Source organism: Nanorana parkeri, unplaced genomic scaffold (assembly GCF_000935625.1).
Source record: "Nanorana parkeri isolate BGI_ZX_2015 unplaced genomic scaffold, ASM93562v1 scaffold556, whole genome shotgun sequence".
NCBI classification, from domain to species: domain Eukaryota; kingdom Metazoa; phylum Chordata; class Amphibia; order Anura; family Dicroglossidae; genus Nanorana; species Nanorana parkeri.
Genome location: NW_017306824.1, coordinates 550,341 through 568,927, shown reverse-complemented (window position 1 = coordinate 568,927; position 18,587 = coordinate 550,341). Strand labels below are relative to the sequence as shown.

At 41.6% G+C, this 18,587-nt stretch overlaps 1 protein-coding gene across 1 annotated transcript in view; it reads left to right on the top strand.

The window, feature by feature from the left end:
- The window catches only part of TIMELESS (timeless circadian clock), a 49,897-nt gene that overhangs the window by 28,139 nt on the left and 3,171 nt on the right, over positions 1-18,587 (top strand). The window contains exons 16-29 of the mRNA XM_018562020.1: positions 664-784; positions 1,660-1,861; positions 4,434-4,585; positions 4,678-4,763; positions 5,404-5,527; positions 6,252-6,334; positions 7,568-7,710; positions 10,583-10,796; positions 13,634-13,702; positions 15,490-15,608; positions 17,153-17,364; positions 17,524-17,543; positions 17,764-17,818; positions 18,045-18,112. Coding sequence (XP_018417522.1) covers positions 664-784; positions 1,660-1,861; positions 4,434-4,585; positions 4,678-4,763; positions 5,404-5,527; positions 6,252-6,334; positions 7,568-7,710; positions 10,583-10,796; positions 13,634-13,702; positions 15,490-15,608; positions 17,153-17,364; positions 17,524-17,543; positions 17,764-17,818; positions 18,045-18,112 — 1,668 coding nt within the window. The remainder of the gene's footprint in view (positions 1-663; positions 785-1,659; positions 1,862-4,433; positions 4,586-4,677; positions 4,764-5,403; positions 5,528-6,251; positions 6,335-7,567; positions 7,711-10,582; positions 10,797-13,633; positions 13,703-15,489; positions 15,609-17,152; positions 17,365-17,523; positions 17,544-17,763; positions 17,819-18,044; positions 18,113-18,587) is intronic.

Sequence of the window (18,587 nt, the reverse complement as noted above, 5' to 3'; positions counted from 1 at the left end):
TGGACATGTATGTTGGTAACAAGGCTGAAGTCCAAGGAAACAATTGAAGCTGTATTGTTTCCTTTTTTTAAACCTATGGGCACTACGGTCTGTAGTTAATGAATACATTTGCATTTTTGTGGAGTAACAAATGGTGGCAATCTCCTCTTCTTGAAAATAATAGGTCATGGTCTATAACCATAGACTTGATGCGTGGTAAATAATGGTGCTGTGAAAACACATTGCAGGAACACATCTGTCACTGCTGCCTCTGGAAGGTGTCCTCCGTGGCCCTGAAAAGTCTTACTATGTGGTGGCAAATAAATGTTTAATGTTTGTTTTGCTACAATGGTGTAATGGTGATACTTTGAATTTTCAACTATGTTTGAGTCTGCCATCTGTTTGTTCACCTGCCTCCATTTAAGGTATATGGCTGTAAGGAGTGCACTGTTTTCTGTCGATTTAAAAAAAAAAAAAAAATATTTTGCCACACGCGTAAGATGCGCAGTAAAGTGCTTTATTTCATAGCTTGCTCCTGTGGCCAAATGCTGTGTGTACCTTGAACCACACATGTCTGTTTACAGCTCCTTTAGCGCAGAGCACCCAGATGAATATTTAGCAATGTGTGCATTGATTACTGCTCAATATATATAATATACTATAATATGTGTGTATTTAATTCAGGATCATCTCAGGTTGAAGAGGAGGAGGAGGAAGAGGAGGAGGTTGAGGAGGAAATAGAAGAGGAGCTCACCTCAGTGCAAGTGTCCGAGAAAGAATTTAACTTCTTGGACTATATGAAAAGGTTAGTTATTTGCAAATATGTGTTTATTGAAATCTAATCTAGCAAAGCAGGTAATAGCATAGTTCGCTGCCTCCTTATGTTATGAGTATCCTGTAGGGATGCACCGATACCAAGTATTTTGGCGAGTACTCGCCCAAATGCTCCCGATGCTAATCCCGGTACTGGAACTTCCAGTGTCAGGAGGCCAGACCGCGAGTCATTACACGCTGCCTGGCTTCCTGATTGGCCGGTAAGCCGGCTCCATGCTCCCTAGTCACCAGGGAGAATGGAGCTGGCTTCCCGACCAATGAGGAAGCCGGGGGGCGGGTAATGACTAGCCCCCCGGCTTCCAGATTGGCCGGAAAACCTGCTCCATGGTTCCTCGTCTGGAAGCTGGCTAATCAGTCATTACCTGCCCCCCGACTTCCTGATTGGCCATAAAGCCGTCTTCATGTTTCCTTGTCAGCTGGTCATGAGGGAGCATGGAGCCAGCTTCCCGGCCAATCAGGAAGCCGGGCAGCGAGTCATTACACACCGCCCGGCTTCCTTAATGGGACTTTCGGTATCGTACTCGATACCGAAAAACAGTATCGGTGCATCCCTAGCATCCTGATCTGTTTGGACTAATTATGCAGTTATTTATTTGGCTTATTTAGATTGTTTATTATTCTTAGCACATACAGGAATATTCCAATCATGGTGCTGTAGTTGTGCTACTACTCTCAATATTTACAGATGTGCTCAATTTTACATCCAGGATCAGGTTACCTTGCCTTTTGGTTTGTGTGCCATTATACATGAATGTTGGCCATAGGTACAACTTTCGTTTGCTGTAAATCATATAAAGGATTTGTTATAATCTGGTAATAATTCATATTATTTTCTGTACCATGCAGATTTGCCAACTGTAGTGTGGTGAAGACCTATGTTTTGCTGCTGAAAACCTATGTGCAGAACAACTCTCATACCAACCACTGTGTGGTGAAGATGTTGCACCGTATCGCTTATGACTTGAAAATGGAAGCACTGCTCTTTCAGCTCTCTGTTTTCTGTGTTTTTAATCGTATTCTCAATGACCCTGTAGCTAGTGCCTACAAGGTAAGGAATCTGGAGTATATTTAGTCAGTAGAGATAAGTGAGCTCCCCATCTGCACAATAGTCTTACAATAGTCTTCATCTGCACAATATTAGCCAATCCATATGATGGACCAAGATTGCTTTTGGGCAATAAATGTCATGCCTTTCTTAATCCTACATCACAGGATAGTAATCTGAAACCAATGGGTTATGCAGCTACCTTCAGATGATTGGACACTGGCAAATCAGAGCTGTAAGGACAGCATGCTCCCACTCCCAGCATGCCTTCATTTTTTTTGCTAGTGTTGTTGAACAGGTGTCTAGTCTGCTCCGAGAGAAGCAAATCCTTTTTGGTGGGGCTTTTTTTCCAAGACTCTTCTAATGACTTTCTTAGCACTCAGCCACTTCGGCACCCCCTTTGCAGCTACATATAGATCAGTTTATGCTTTAGCCAATCTTTGGTGGGGGGCGTGCCTGGCCAAGAAGAAGATGCGGGGCTGGACTGTAAAATTGCTTCGCACACTGGATTCTGCTGGTGTGCTCACCTTGGCACACATTAAATTAAGGTCCGTGGGCTCTGTTCTGTCATGCCGCTAACAGTTCAGAGGGGGTCTGCATTACCCCCCTGGTGACTTTATCTGTGCTGTCCTATTCTCCCTTACTCAGTTGCTATCTACTTAAGGGACCTCTTCTACAATTTCAATGCCACCCTTCTTCTCATACCTTTATTCTAAAGAGGAATTTGCCACAGTTATGTCTGATTTTATGGGGGAAATGTCTTCGCTTTTAGAGATTTCGGACCACATGGGGGCCGCAAGTGTGCACCCTCCCTCAGAGTCTTTCTACTGACCTTTCTCTGTCTGCCTTTGCAATGTCTGAGGAGGAGGGCTGTATTTAGTTTCTTTTGGATAAATATCAAGGAAATCACAGATAAATACATTGCCTCAGAAGAAGCCTAAAACGCAAGTAGCTAAGTCTTCAACTTCCTCCATTCAGAAATGTTCCTTTCAGATGTAGGCACCTTTCTTCATATATGGTGGACCTGCCCAATCATTCGCATGTTGTGTATGGCTAGCTATCAAATAGTTAACATCTTATTTTGTCAGCTCACTGGGGACCTTGTAGAGGCTCTACCTCTCAAGACACCAGACAGGGTCACTCAGTCACAATTTAACTGCTGTCTTCAACATAACAGGTTAAAGCTAAATAGTGGCAATCCACTACCTTGAATACACAGGAGGTTATTTCTAAGGCCATGCGCATGATGTTCCCTGACGCCTGGGTGTAGAGTGTCTTTACACAAGGCTACAAGCTGGTGTTTCGCACCCTGCCTCCTCCCCGTTTCCTTTCCTCAAATCTGTTCCGTTTGGTAGGCAGAAATGTTCCAAGGGTTTTACTCCAAACTATTGACTGTCCTCAATATCAAGAGTGGGGTTCACCATATCAAGGCCTGAAGATCCTTAATTAGTTCCTGCGGGTTCAGGATGGAATCCATCCAAAAAATTATTGCGTTCTTTCAACTGGTAGACTTCTTTGTCTCTGTGGACATCAATTATTTATAGATCCCCATTTTCCCATTTCACCTGGGTCACACCAGGCCAGGTTTCCATGGAAGCAGGGACGCCATCTGCGCACAAGAGCTCTGTGTGGGGCTGAGATCTCTGTCGATATGGGAGATTGCCACACCCCCTAGCCTACAAGCATGACCGCCATACAGAATTAAAAAGATATGCAGCTGCAATACTCTGAGTTATATCTTTGAAAGCCTTTTCTTCATGCTGATTTGTGAAAACTATATGTAGAGTATGATTCAGTACATGCAGGTGGCGTCATTATGACATCAGAAGGGGAGACAGGTGTTTTGTGATTGGTTCATTGTTTTCACTGCTTTGTATACATATTTGCACTTGTTTTGTTTGGGGCTCTCACTTTTGTTTTGCCTAAAGAAAAGAGACCAGACTGTCTCGAAGCGTCGCTAAAGTTATGCGACACTTTGATGGTCAATAAAGAAGATTGACTACAAAACCAATTACAGTTTGTGGGACCAGATTCTCCTCTGAAGCGCTTGCCTTTCCTCCTTCACAGGATCAAGTTATTGGGCATTCTGATGATTGCCATTGTCCCCAACTGGCCTAAGATGTCCTGGTACATGGACATCCTCAAAATTCTGATTGATTCTCCATGGGCTCTTCCAGACTGCCCAAACCTTATGATGCATCACATTGGTTTTAGATTACGATTCTGTGTCTTGAGATGTGCTTTAGAATTGGACAAATGTTTTGCTTACTATTCTTGGCATGCATTGGCTACGTGTTCAGGGAATTTTAGTACAATATGAGAATGTAATCCATTGGTTTGGGATATTTGGGGATGTCTGTTATTCTGGACTCTAGAGGCTTATGCTGACAACATAAAGTGACTTTGTGAGGCTTCCTTCCATTTATAACCCTTTTGTAAATGTAAATATTTTGGTGATTCTTGACAGGAAAGTTATTCTATTCCCTCCATAGACTGTTGACGAACTAAGTAGTGTCATTTGCATTTAAGAGAAGTCTGCTGATGGCTGCTTTTTTTTTTTTCTTCAATATTGCAGGAACTGGTATCATTTTCTAAATATATTCTCAATAAATTCTTTGTACTTGCTGCTACAAACAAAAAGGCCTATGTGGAGCTCCTTTTTTGGAAAAATACCACTGTAATTCGAGAGATGACAGAGGGTTACCGCAAGCCTGGTGAAGAAGAGAGGTGAGGATCTAGCAGGGGAAAGGGTGACAGCAGAAGTGCAACACATTACAGACAATAACCATATTCTAATGGCCAACATTCTCGTTATTCAGTAATGACGCTCGCAAGCGTATAAAATGGACACCAGCAGAAGAGGAGGAACTTCGATCCTTATACTTCCAGTATAATGAGGTTGAAGGTAAATGTCCCTCTTCTTCTTCTTCTTCTTTTTTTTTTTTTTATATATATGTTTTAAAGTGGACCTAAACTCATAAAATTGAGATTTGCTATGTGATGGTGTTCATTGTTACATAGGAGTAGCTTGAAAAATCTACTTTTGTCTTTAATTCCTCCTGAAAAATAGCAGTGCATTTCCGGGTATGTGACGGTAGACACAACTGTGCATTTGGCCTCAGAGTTGGTAGAGCTGCGGTGTGAATCTAAAGCACTGTTGCCTCTGACTTCTAGTCTCAGGACATGAGAAGCTTTGCACCTGTGCTTCTTAAAATCATGTTATATTTTCTTTACTGATTTGAGAAGTAAGTGGAATAGAAAGAAGCTGTCTCATGATGGGCTGTGCTTCTGCCTCTCCATTGGCTAAAGGATAAGTGCACTATCAAAGTGCATTATGCTTTTTGTCCCTTATGCCACCGTTGAGATAACCTTCTGTCTACTATCCCCAGTTGCATATTTACCATGCAAGTGTGCCCATGGCCTCTTTTCTTTGCTTACATCCTGTGCTGGGGGATCTAGATTAGGTCAGCGGGGGGCAAAAAGGATAAGTGAACTTTGTTCAGCTTTTTATTTGATCACTTCAAAGTACAAATCTAACATTGCAGGTGCTGATGTTGTGGACAGTATCTTGGCAAACTTGAAGCCTGGATCCCGCTCTCGGAAACAAATTATTAACCATCTTGTGCAAATGGGACTTGCTGACAGTGCAAAGGATTTCAAAAAAGAAGTGTAAGTATAAATTTTTTTGTGCAGTGTGTAACGAGCCCCTTGCTCGCTCGGTCCACTCTCCCGGCACTCCTTAGATTTCAGACTGCAGCGTCTGATATTTCGGACATCCGATAATTTGGGATTCGAACTACGGCTCTGTGCCGTTCGTATCCAGTGGGAATAGCTCACAACAAACACCAGACAGGCTGCATGTAAGTTCAAACAGGAATCGCGTTTATTGGATACACACACACACACTTATATAAAACAACAGTTTGAAGGTGGCCCAACCAACCACCTTCCTATTGGTCAACTGCAAACTATCCTCCAGCCCTCACCTAGGTCCTCTCCGCCATGCAAATGAGGACTAGAAACAGGCAAATAGGAATTGGTCCATAGTCTCTAGGAAGGAGGCTAGCCCTCAGGCTCCTCCAGCAGCCCCAGTGACGGTCCAGTCCGTCACATAGTGCATCTGATGGTAAGATACTGACAAAGCCTCATATTCTCCATAATTCATATTAGCATGTGCTTCTAGAATGTTGTATGCTATAACGGTATTTTTTAAGTTTTGTTTTTTTCTTACTTTCATTTTTGTGTGCTTGTGTACACACTTTCAGGCATCAGATGAGTGGTTAGTGCGTTTTACAGACCTGGTAGCATCCCTTTATGTGAATGAAGCATGTACATCAGAAACAAATGACTGCTTTACGGCAAACAAATGTTCAATGATTTTCTGTTTTCGCAGTAAGGGAACTCGAATTGTGCTCTGGACAGAAGATCAGGAGATGGAACTTCAGAGACTTTTTGAGGAGTTTCAGGAAACAGATGGTAAATCCATTATTTTTAGTATATAATGTTTTCCATTGTTTTGTTTAAAGTTAAGTTAATGGATTTCATAAGAACTCTGCGGAAACTTGATGTAGTGACAAACATTTATAAATGATCCTATTCACTGCCTGGAGCCATTACAGTGTTTACCAGTTTTTGAGTTCCTTCGGTTCTGGCTATAGAGAATAATGGCCATTCTGCCTGTTCCCTCTCCTCACCTTGGTAAGTTGATGCTGTTATTCTCTGTGGCCTGATTTTGCTTTCTTTTCTGGAAGAAAAGTTTTCACTGAAAAAAGACATTGTGTTTGATATAATTTGTTAGTGTGGGATGAAGCTTTATATTTTTTTCTTTAAGTTACATTTATTAGTTAACATTCACGCACTTCTCTTTTCATATTACTGTATCATTGTCAGGAGCGTAGTTTGACACAGAAATTACACCAAAAGCGCTATGATGTGCTTTAATGAGAAGAGCAGGAACTACAGAAAACCAAAGAAAGAAATGTATTAAAAGCAATCAGAAAAAAAATCACAGTACCAATCATACCCAACTCTCAGGCTAATTCCTAACACTGCCTTGCTCATATGTTAACAGGATAGAGTGGAGCTAAAACAGAGGCAGGCCTTAAACCTGTCAACGTTGTCATGAGGGGAATACACAGGCTTCCATTGCTAACCTCCCTCTGAACAATCTAGCTTCCTGGTATGTAAGCTGATCCTCTGGTTTCTGCAAAAGTGGCTGACCAGGGACAAGTATGCAGTTTAGAAGAGTCAACAGTAAGTCACAACTGCGCAGCTGTATCATTATTTTTGGTCAGTGAATTAAGTAGTAATTCACTGACCGAACGCAGGAAGTGATGTGTATTACATCGCTTCCTGCATTCAGTGTCACTCTCCGGTTACAGATGCCAGTGAGAAGCTGATGAAGCAGCTTCTCTGGGGGTCCCTAGGTGACATCAGGGGTCTTAGCCATGTGATAGCAATAAAGTTACGTGTAAAAAAAAATAAGGTTTTAAAAAAATAAAGCTAAAAAACAAGTCACAAATAAAAAAATGTTTTTTTTTAAAGTCCCCCCTCCCCCCACATACACACGCAAACATGCGTCAGGTGCACCAATGTGCGAAAACGACGATTCCGTCTATTGTGCCGCACCTGTTACAAGAATTATGTTTAACTGTTTATAATTATAAGTTTTCTTCTTTTGTGTCAAAAGTAACATTGTTTTCATTGCAGATCCTCTGGGGAATATCATGAAGCATATTACAGCAAAACGTTCCAAAGCTAGAATTATAGAAAAACTAATAAGCATGGGCCTTGTGTCTGACCGGAAAGAACTTTATAAGAAGAGGAAGAGGAAAGGAAAATCATCTGGCATAGTATGCAAATTGTATTTAGTCTTCCCAATCTTTTCTTACCTGTCTGCACATACATATTCCTGGAGAACATACAAATATGTCATTTTCTGCCAGAAGTGATTTTGAAAGTAGCAGTTGTATTTCTTGTTTGGGTAGACAGTGTGAGATGTAGCTTTAAATGGAGACTTTTCCAAGGATTTTGTCCACTCAGCAGAGTATGGGGGGGTTTTGTTGCCCATTTCTTGTTGCTGCAAAACACCAAAGTAACAGTGTTCTGCCCTCGCAGGAATTGTATAGCAGAACGATGAACATGAATGTCTGTCCACTTCATTGCTATTTGTTGCACAGCTCTGTCTCTTACTTAAGACAGAGCTATGGCAGTTTCAGCATCACTGCTGAGATGGCTCCATCAGTCACTTAACTGAACCTCTAGTCTGCTTACACAGACTGCAGCTTGCTTAGCTCAGATACAGTACACTGGTTTGTTCAGAAAGGGACTTTTCCTGTCACTCCAAAATCTTCAGGTCTTACTCGTCAATCTGGTTTTGTGGCCGGTCTGTTAGGGCCAGACAGGCCTAGACACGAGCTTTCCACTTGTGAAATTCACACTGCTGTTATTGCAGCACATAGGGGTTCTGACTGTCTGCAGTCTAATCCCTTTGTGCAGAAAACCTACCTGTCCCTGATTGGAATCCTCCTTTGCTACCTGTTCTGGAGACTGGGACACCCTTTGACAGCTAAAGCCATCTCTGTCACTTATTGGATTTTCACAGTGACGCAGTGCTTCTGTCAGAGCAGATAATCGGGAATATAGAATATGGATCTGCAGTGCATGCACCTTACAAATACTAGGACTTTGCTGTGCTTTAGCAGTAATGCCCAAATCTCGAAGATGCTTGGCAAATAACTCTTCTAATTTACACAAATTGTTAATGATTTGTAAGCTGTCTATTGTGATAGGGAAACATGATTTTCAGAGGGAAATTATTTTACTAACATTTGGTATACTATAAAAGCATTTACAAGTTGAAAAAAAGCATTTACACTGAAAATCAGGCAGATTTGAACCAAATCACTATTGCTGTACGTTTTAAAATGGCAGAGTAGTGGATGTGTTCTGGAAAGCTGTTTTAAAATGGCACCTTGTTGCACCACTAGACAGCACAGGTCATAGGCGATATGCACAGAGCCAGTTAGAGTGGCTCTCTGCCTTGTGATTGCCATAACTGACCATCACAATACAGTTGTTTATTATGAAGGGCCTTCCCGTTAATCCCAATATGGCGATAGGGTAGTAAAATAAAAACCTAGGGTTATACTGTCGCCTATAAAGGTAATGGACACTAAGCAATTGGTAGGCCGTATATTGGGAGGCTTGGATCGTGTGTCCAGGGATAGTGATTGATTCCTTACTGCATATAATCTTATCACATGCGGTGTACTGGCGTTCAAATGCATCGGCTGTCACCCGATCATTAACTTAAATGGGTGACAGCTGTCGCTTGTAAATGGCCGTTTAGGGATTCCCGCTACAGGAAATCACAAGTTCATGATGCAAGAATCCCTAATCGCACCTAAAATATGGGTGTGAATGGAGCCTTTTAAGCTTGTAAATCTACTTCCTCCAAGATTTATCATTGAATGTGGAAAACTCTGGGGGTTTCCCTACGCACCTTTTTGGTAGGCCATATTCTTTCCTTTCTTAAGTTAGGGGTAGAACAACACTTGGCTCTTGGCACCATCAAGGATTACGTGTGCCTACCCTGTCTATTCTTTTTCAATGTCCTGATGCTAATAATTCACTGATTCGTTGCATGAAGTTGCACAAGTTGTTCCCCTGTTGAGCATAAACTCCAACTGTTGGACTTAAATCTAGCATTGTAGGTGTTGGACACTCAACTACCCCTCCAATCCTATTGTGGACATTTCCTCAATAGGGTTATGCCATAAAGGTTGCCTTTCTTTTTGTTGTCTCTGTTTTCAACCTTAATGAGTATATTGTGTTACCTTCATGTTACCTTCACTGGTAAGAGCCGTCAGGGTTTCTCTTACTGCCACTGCTTTTTTTTTGTAACCAGACTGATTCCCTTTTTGTTATTCCATATGGTCTTAAAAGAGGTTCTCTGATTTAGAGATTCACTATTTCTAAGTGGATTAGACGGTATATTAGACAAGCCTATGGGATGCAGTGTGCCCCCTTTTCCTATTAAGGTCCATTCCACTAATACAATGAGTGTTAATTGGGATTTTTATCATCATGCCTCTGTGTCTCAGATCTGTAAGGCTGTGACCTGTTCTTCTGTGCATACTTTCTCTAAGTTCTAAAGGTTTTATGTCTCTGCCTCTGCTGATACTAGTTTTGGTGGAAAGGTTCTGCAAGCGCCTATTCAATGCCCTTGATTGCCCCTCTATGTTGCATTTTTTTCTTGTTGGGCTGCTTTGTCTGTGTTGTTTGGGTGTTCCCGCCCCTTTGTTTGTACTGCTTTTAGTTTCTTACTATCAAGCTGTGGACCTTATTGGTCGATAGCGAAAATTCGAGTTTTGTACTCGCTGTGAAATCCTTCTCTCTGAGTACATTGTTATCCTTCTCTCTTGGACTTCTTGCTATAACTGAAAAAGTGTGCTGTAGGGAGGGATATAGCCTCCAGGGGCCTAGCCTTCAGTTTTCTATGTGCCTTGTGTTCATTTTTCCTGTAGGCACTGTATATAACCTTAGGTTTCTTACTACAAAAGCTGTGTCCCTTAATGGATTCTAAGAAAAGGATTTTATGAGTACAAAAATCCTATTATCTTTCATAGCAGCAATTCTTTTAGGCATTACACAGTATAAGCACTCAAATGTGAATGTATCCTTCTGTTTTATTCTAATAAAACTTAGTTTGGCTTCTTTTAGTCTGAAGAAGAATTTCTACATGATCTTGGAGTAGATGAAAAAGATGTTGACACTGAAGAGGAAGAGGATTATGAAGAAGAGGAGGAGAGCGAAGAAGAAGAGGAGCAGGAAGAGGGCAAACCACAGCACATAACAAAAGACATATCACGCAGAAAGAGTGGATCGTTTGTGAATCAGAAGATACAAAATATTGTCCGGAATTTACATGAGGAAGGTGAGAGCCTTTAATTACCAAGTTTTAAGAAGAACATTCTTCAGGATAGGATAACAGAGTATGTGATCAGTGCAAGGACAGGATAGCGCAGTATGTGATCAGCGCAAAGGCCAGGATAACAGATTATGTGAGCAGTGTAAGGACAGGATAGCACAGGATGTGATCAGCGCAAAGGCCAGGATAACAGATTATGTGAGCAGTGTAAGGACAGGATAGCACAGGATGTGATCAGCGCAAAGGCCAGGATAACAGATTATGTGAGCAGTGTAAGGACAGGATAGCACAGGATGTGATCAGCGCAAAGGCCAGGATAACAGATTATGTGAGCAGTGTAAGGACAGGATAGCACAGGATGTGATCAGCGCAAAGGCCAGGATAACAGATTATGTGAGCAGTGTAAGGACAGGATAGCACAGGATGTGATCAGCGCAAAGGCCAGGATAACAGATTATGTGAGCAGTGTAAGGACAGGATAGCACAGGATGTGATCAGCGCAAAGGCCAGGATAACAGATTATGTGAGCAGTGTAAGGACAGGATAGCACAGGATGTGATCAGCGCAAAGGCCAGGATAACAGATTATGTGAGCAGTGTAAGGACAGGATAGCACAGGATGTGATCAGCGCAAAGGCCAGGATAACAGATTATGTGAGCAGTGTAAGGACAGGATAGCACAGGATGTGATCAGCGCAAAGGCCAGGATAACAGATTATGTGAGCAGTGTAAGGACAGGATAGCACAGGATGTGATCAGCGCAAAGGCCAGGATAACAGATTATGTGAGCAGTGTAAGGACAGGATAGCACAGGATGTGATCAGCGCAAAGGCCAGGATAACAGATTATGTGAGCAGTGTAAGGACAGGATAGCACAGGATGTGATCAGCGCAAAGGCCAGGATAACAGATTATGTGAGCAGTGTAAGGACAGGATAGCACAGGATGTGATCAGCGCAAAGGCCAGGATAACAGATTATGTGAGCAGTGTAAGGACAGGATAGCACAGGATGTGATCAGCGCAAAGGCCAGGATAACAGATTATGTGAGCAGTGTAAGGACAGGATAGCACAGGATGTGATCAGCGCAAAGGCCAGGATAACAGATTATGTGAGCAGTGTAAGGACAGGATAGCACAGGATGTGATCAGCGCAAAGGCCAGGATAACAGATTATGTGAGCAGTGTAAGGACAGGATAGCACAGTATGTGGCGAGCGCAAGGACAGGATAGCGCAGTATGTGATCAGCGCAAAGGCCAGGATAACAGATTATGTGAGCAGTGTAAGGACAGGATAGCACAGTATGTGATCAGCGCAAGGACAGGATAGCGCAGTAAGTGATCAGCGCAAGGACAGGATAGCGCAGTAAGTGATCAGCGCAAGGACAGGATAGCGCAGTAAGTGATCAGCGCAAGGACAGGATAGCGCAGTAAGTGATCAGCGCAAGGACAGGATAGCGCAGTAAGTGATCAGCGCAAGGACAGGATAGCGCAGTAAGTGATCAGCGCAAGGACAGGATAGCGCAGTAAGTGATCAGCGCAAGGACAGGATAGCGCAGTAAGTGATCAGCGCAAGGACAGGATAGCGCAGTAAGTGATCAGCGCAAGGACAGGATAGCGCAGTAAGTGATCAGCGCAAGGACAGGATAGCGCAGTAAGTGATCAGCGCAAGGACAGGATAGCGCAGTAAGTGATCAGCGCAAGGACAGGATAGCGCAGTAAGTGATCAGCGCAAGGACAGGATAGCGCAGTAAGTGATCAGCGCAAGGACAGGATAGCGCAGTAAGTGATCAGCGCAAGGACAGGATAGCGCAGTAAGTGATCAGCGCAAGGACAGGATAGCGCAGTAAGTGATCAGCGCAAGGACAGGATAGCGCAGTAAGTGATCAGCGCAAGGACAGGATAGCGCAGTAAGTGATCAGCGCAAGGACAGGATAGCGCAGTAAGTGATCAGCGCAAGGACAGGATAGCGCAGTAAGTGATCAGCGCAAGGACAGGATAGCGCAGTAAGTGATCAGCGCAAGGACAGGATAGCGCAGTAAGTGATCAGCGCAAGGACAGGATAGCGCAGTAAGTGATCAGCGCAAGGACAGGATAGCGCAGTAAGTGATCAGCGCAAGGACAGGATAGCGCAGTAAGTGATCAGCGCAAGGACAGGATAGCGCAGTAAGTGATCAGCGCAAGGACAGGATAGCGCAGTAAGTGATCAGCGCAAGGACAGGATAGCGCAGTAAGTGATCAGCGCAAGGACAGGATAGCGCAGTAAGTGATCAGCGCAAGGACAGGATAGCGCAGTAAGTGATCAGCGCAAGGACAGGAGAGCGCAGTATGTGATCAGCGCAAAGGCCAGGATAACAGATTATGTGAGCAGTGTAAGGACAGGATAGCACAGTATGTGATCAGTGCAAGCACGAGATTACAGAGTACAGTATGTGGTGAGTGCAAGGATAGGATAACAGAGTATGAGAACAGTGTTGCTTATGTGTCATCATATCTGCAATGTAAAGATCTACATGTATAGTCCTTGTGCATGTTAGGGCTATCAATACCTGCTGTTTCCCTGAGCTATGTTGTATGTCAGTGACGGCATCATCATAGAGGAAAATGGAATCTGTTAAATGTGCTGATCAACCTGAAAATGGCAATCAGCCATGGTTCATCTCCATTATTTTACCATTTGTAGTTGGGCTCATTTTACTATACAGAATTTTTACACATCGAATAGTGAAGAGGTATATGTATTTTATATAATTGTATCTACTGATTTAACAATTTTTATACTGTATAGCAATCCTGCTCTTTTAAAACGGTTGTTGAGCTTGACATTTTTTACTTGGTTGTTTTTAGGCTTATCCGGACCATTGGTGTGGCTTCAGAACTGTCTCAACCGGACGGCAGATGACAAAGAGGAGGACGGTAAGTGCCTGATGTAAACCACCTTACTGTATGTAAAGAGTTGACAGTAGTCAAAACAGAATCGGAGAATGTTGAGATCTTTGCTTTTTTGTAATGCTTTCTGACATCGTTTTGTTTGTAAGGTTATAATGTCTGCTTTAAAAACCTTCATCTAACACTCAGCCACTTCCTCCTATGCACCCCTGTATATGTTTCTGTTAGACTGGTCTCTGTGAAGCTGCACACCTGGGTCTCGCGCCCTTTGTAGAGTTGGACTAGAACAGAGGAATGCTCTTGCGCAGACATAACTGACGCATGCAGGGCACGTTGTTTTATTTATAACCTGGCCGAATTTCATATTCTCTTACCAGTTACCCACCTTTACTGTACAGATGTATGAAGGTAAACACTGTTAATTGGCTTCCTTTCATTTAGAGACATAATGTGCAGATGGTTTATAAAGGATATTTATACTGTAGATCTAAAAATCAAAACTGTTCTTTTAGATTGTAAATCATTTGCTTTCTGTATCCCCCCTTCTTACCTAAAAGACTGTAGTATCTTTCCTTGTCCATATCTTTTCTGTTTTATGCCCCAATAGATTGTCAACTCTTTTGATTTCGTTAAGTGGCTCAAGGTTAACATGGTGGATAGCTTGTGGCATTTTGTTTCACTATTGACATGACTGAGGATACTTGGTGATCAGTTTGTTACTACAAGAAAATGACTCGGTGTCTAGCTTAGTGCAAGAATCTCCTGCATATTTTCATTGATTACACTAGTTTTTTTACACTAGTTTTTCCTGATAATAAAGCGGTATCAGTACATTGGAGATTGCAGCAGCTACCATTCAGATACATTGCATTTATACTCTGAAATTATACTCTGCAAATTCTGTATATTTTCCTCTACCTTCTGTAACCCTCCCCTTTTAATAGACTGTTAAGTCTCCAATATTCTGTGTTTCTACCTTATACCTAAAGATCCATAAGCTCTTCCCCTTCTGTATTGTTCTGTTTTACTTGAATGCATTGTAAACTCCCATAATGTTTACAAGATCCATCAGGATTTTATTGTCTATCACTAGACAAGAAAAATGTCATCCTACTGCCTGACCTCTAAATGACTACAGACAGCTTTTCTTTTTTTCTTTATTTTAAATTGACAGACAAAGGCCAGCGTGAGTACTACAGCATTTAATTCTTGGCAGGGGTTCTAACCCTTCCCAAGTGATGGACTTGCCTCTTAAGACGTCCTGTATTTTTTTTTTTTTTTGTAATGTAAAGGCCAAATCCCTTTGGCTATTCTGCTGCTGGTGGCACCTCACCTATAGCAAAATAACCTAATGGACGCCTCTCACTGGCCGAAATGTTGCAGAATCCCACTGGTTCAGCCAACAAAGGAGTGACACCATGATTGAAGCTATCACGTTATTGTGGAGGTATTGCCATTGATAGAATCTCTTGTGAGACATGGCCCTTATGGAGGCCACACGTGATTGTACATTCCCCATTATATTTATCAACTACTATATATTGTGAGGATGTACCCTAAACAACCCAGTTTACATCCAGTCATTTTGGTACCTGCACTGCAATGTTCTTGGTAAATTTTAAAGGCGCTATTATAATCAGATTGTGTGGTCATCTTAAGAGATTAAACTCTTCCAAGTTGGGTATCATTGTATTATAGCTTTGAGATGTGTAATTGAATTGCTATAGCTCACTCAGTGCTATCTTGTTTCAGAAAATATTTTAGAGTTAAGATTTGAAATGGAAGAATTTACTGGTTTCTTTCTCCCCGCTTAGGTTCCTCTCAGTCAGTTCCTCTTGTACCATTGACTGAAGACAATGAGGATGCCATGGAAAACAAAACATTCCAAAAGCTGTTAAAAATGGTCGGAATCCGTCCACCTGCCAATGAGCAGGTAAGGGTTTAGATTTAATATTTTGGGCAGTGAATTTTGTTATTCTGCCATCATCCATAATTTTTGCAAAATAACAACTGTTTTGTGATCCATCAGTGTTAGTGGTTCCTGAGCAGTCGCATGCCCAATTCTTAACATTTTGATAACTTTGAAGAGAACGGTATTCATAATCTTTCCTCTTGTGTTTCTAACTGTTGGTCAGCTTGTGTCCAAACCAAGCACTGCAAAGCGATACTATCCCTGTGTGGAGTATTAAGATAAATCTCCAATCATTACATTTTTATTTTCTTCTTCTTTTGTAGTGTGCAGTAGACAGCCCTGATACTTCCATGACATGCGGAGGGGGCCCCAACGCTACCAAAAACAGTGATATCTCGCCACACTTTTCACCTAGGTTCCCATCAGTATGTTCTCATAAGGTTACCAGGAGAGAATCTAGTAAGCCTTAGTAGCTTCCTGAGTGCAAAAGTTAGTTCAGGCAATTCAGTGTGTTAGAAAAATATTTGCAGTGCAGTGTCATGCATACCCATTCTCTGTTTCTGGAAGTAGCTGCAGGTGCCATTGTGAGGAAACTGAATGACTGCCATGTACAAGTTGATTACTGCAGATTGTAAAAGAAGAATTAAAAGAGAAGTTAAGGCCAAACCTTTTTTTTTTTTGTAAATGTACTCCTTTGACCCAAAGTTAGCAGATAGCATGTTTATGCCAGCTATCGGCTAACAGAACAGAGCCACGCTTCAGTCGAGAAGGATCCCAATAATATCGTCGGGATCCATGTTGGTCGCCTGATGTTCACCACCAGCTCTAAGAAGCAGGGAGAGTAAGTTTTTTACTCTCCCCACATTTCTCCTTTAATCAAAAGTAAAATGACTGGTCATAACTGTACATACAGATCCGGTTATGCTTCAGTGCTTGGCTTAGACACTGGTTCAAATTAATGCTGGACAGTATGATCAACTGACTTTTCTACTCTCTGTGATCACGGGGTGTCAAATTGAGCCCATTCCACAAATATTTTTAAGAACTGGTGGCTCTTATCTACCTGTCCATCTAAATGTGACGTCCCAGCCAAAATAAAATACTGGGAGTATATACATTGTTAGAAAAATAAAGTACTGTTAAATTGATAAATGTTGGTGGCTCACTGCAACAATCTTATTATGCAAGCTTTCTGCTCACTAGTCTTGTCCTCCATCATTAACAAATAAAAGCTGAAATGGCAGCATACCAGATTTTTCTCTTGTTCCGTTATTTGCGCCTGGTAGGAGTACCGGCATGTGTTTCCTGCTAGGTGGAATGTCATAAGGATTTCAAATCGGTGCCGATTTTTCCTTTTTTTTTTTTTGGTCCAGTTTTTGTTTCTCTATTATAGATTCCTCTGTGCTATATTAGTAGACCATAAGCTGGAAATTTCCATTAAAAGCCAGATTTAAAAAATTTATTATTGGTTTAGTATCTGCTTTTGGGTTGTATTGCCAGACTGTGTACTACAGGATGTATAGTAAGGTTCTCTTATACTTCATTAAAAAAATACACTATTTTAGGAATCGTTCTGGCGCATTGCAGGAAAGTTAAGCGCTGACAAGCTTCGGGAGGCAGCCAGTTCCCTTGTCCTGTCATCTCCAGAAGAGCAGCCCATTGAGGCTCACACAGACTCTGAGGACCAGAGTGCTAATCTAGAGCAGAGAGCTGAGGCGTTGCGTGCTCTCTTACTTGCCAGAAAGAAGAAAACTGCATTTGCACCTTCGGGTAAGAGGCTCAAATATTTTTTTATTCTTTTAATACCCTAAAATTTTCAATACAATACATAAAAATCTTGCTCTCTTCCCGAAAGTATGATTTTGATCTTCATATTACTGATATCTTGTGCATATTCAAATAGAATTCTTTGTTTTACATAATTGTGCTTGCTTAGATCTGTCAAACTAAAGTATAGTACTGTATATGGTTGTGTAGCAGCAAAGATCCACAACGCTACAAATAAAAATGTAGTGGCTTCCCTGAATCCTGATTTCTAGGCAGACTCCTTTATTATGCCCTTGCCGGCTTCCCTTAATAATATTGGTCTCATTGGTTAAAGTGATATGTTGTGATGGTATTTTCAAGTTTGTTTTTCCCATTATTAACCTTTTATTTTATTCCATCTTGCGGCCAGAAACAGAGCAGACATCACACAGCGCATCTGCGGAGCCTGAAAAATCAAGTAAAAGGTATTGAGATTTTCTTATTTTGTGGTTAAAATGGACGTTGCACTAAATGTACACTTAAAGTAGTATTTCTGGCATAATCCCTGGAAATGCAGAGCAGCCCAAATTTCACAAGAAGATGAATCTTTTCTTTTTTTTTTGCATGGTGGTTTTAGGTGGGGGAGGGGTGTACATTATCATTTTAGGCATTTTCCGTGTTTGACACATTGTTACATTTTTCCTTACATAGGGTAAAGACTAAAAAGAAGAGCCGGCTAGTGGACAGTGAAGATGAAGAGCAACCAGAAATAGATGATGGTGTGTTGCTTATCACAGATATTAATAGAACAAATACCAAGATTTACAATATATCATGTGCCGCATACAATATAAGTGTTAACCAGTAAACTGCATGCAGTGCTGAGTGGTCATTACAAGTGACATACCACATGCAAGGTTACTATTTATTTTAAGGGCGTATCAGATGTGAGTGTATGATGCATGTTTGTGGTTTTTAGGCTGCACAGGGCTGATCCTTTGTTGGCATGTAAACAATACATTAAGCAATACAGTCTAAAAATGTAGATGACACAAATAGTTTTCTCACAAAGTGAAAATGTTCCAAGAATAAGTTGCTGACATTAAAAGAAGGAAATCTTGAAGTTCTAAAGCTGAATCCCCACCAAATATATACCAAAAAGAAATTGTAATTCTATGCAGCCAGACTTGGTATCCAGAAGACTGAGCTGGGGGGACTTTGCCTCTGGAGTACAACAAATAATATATGTTGGGC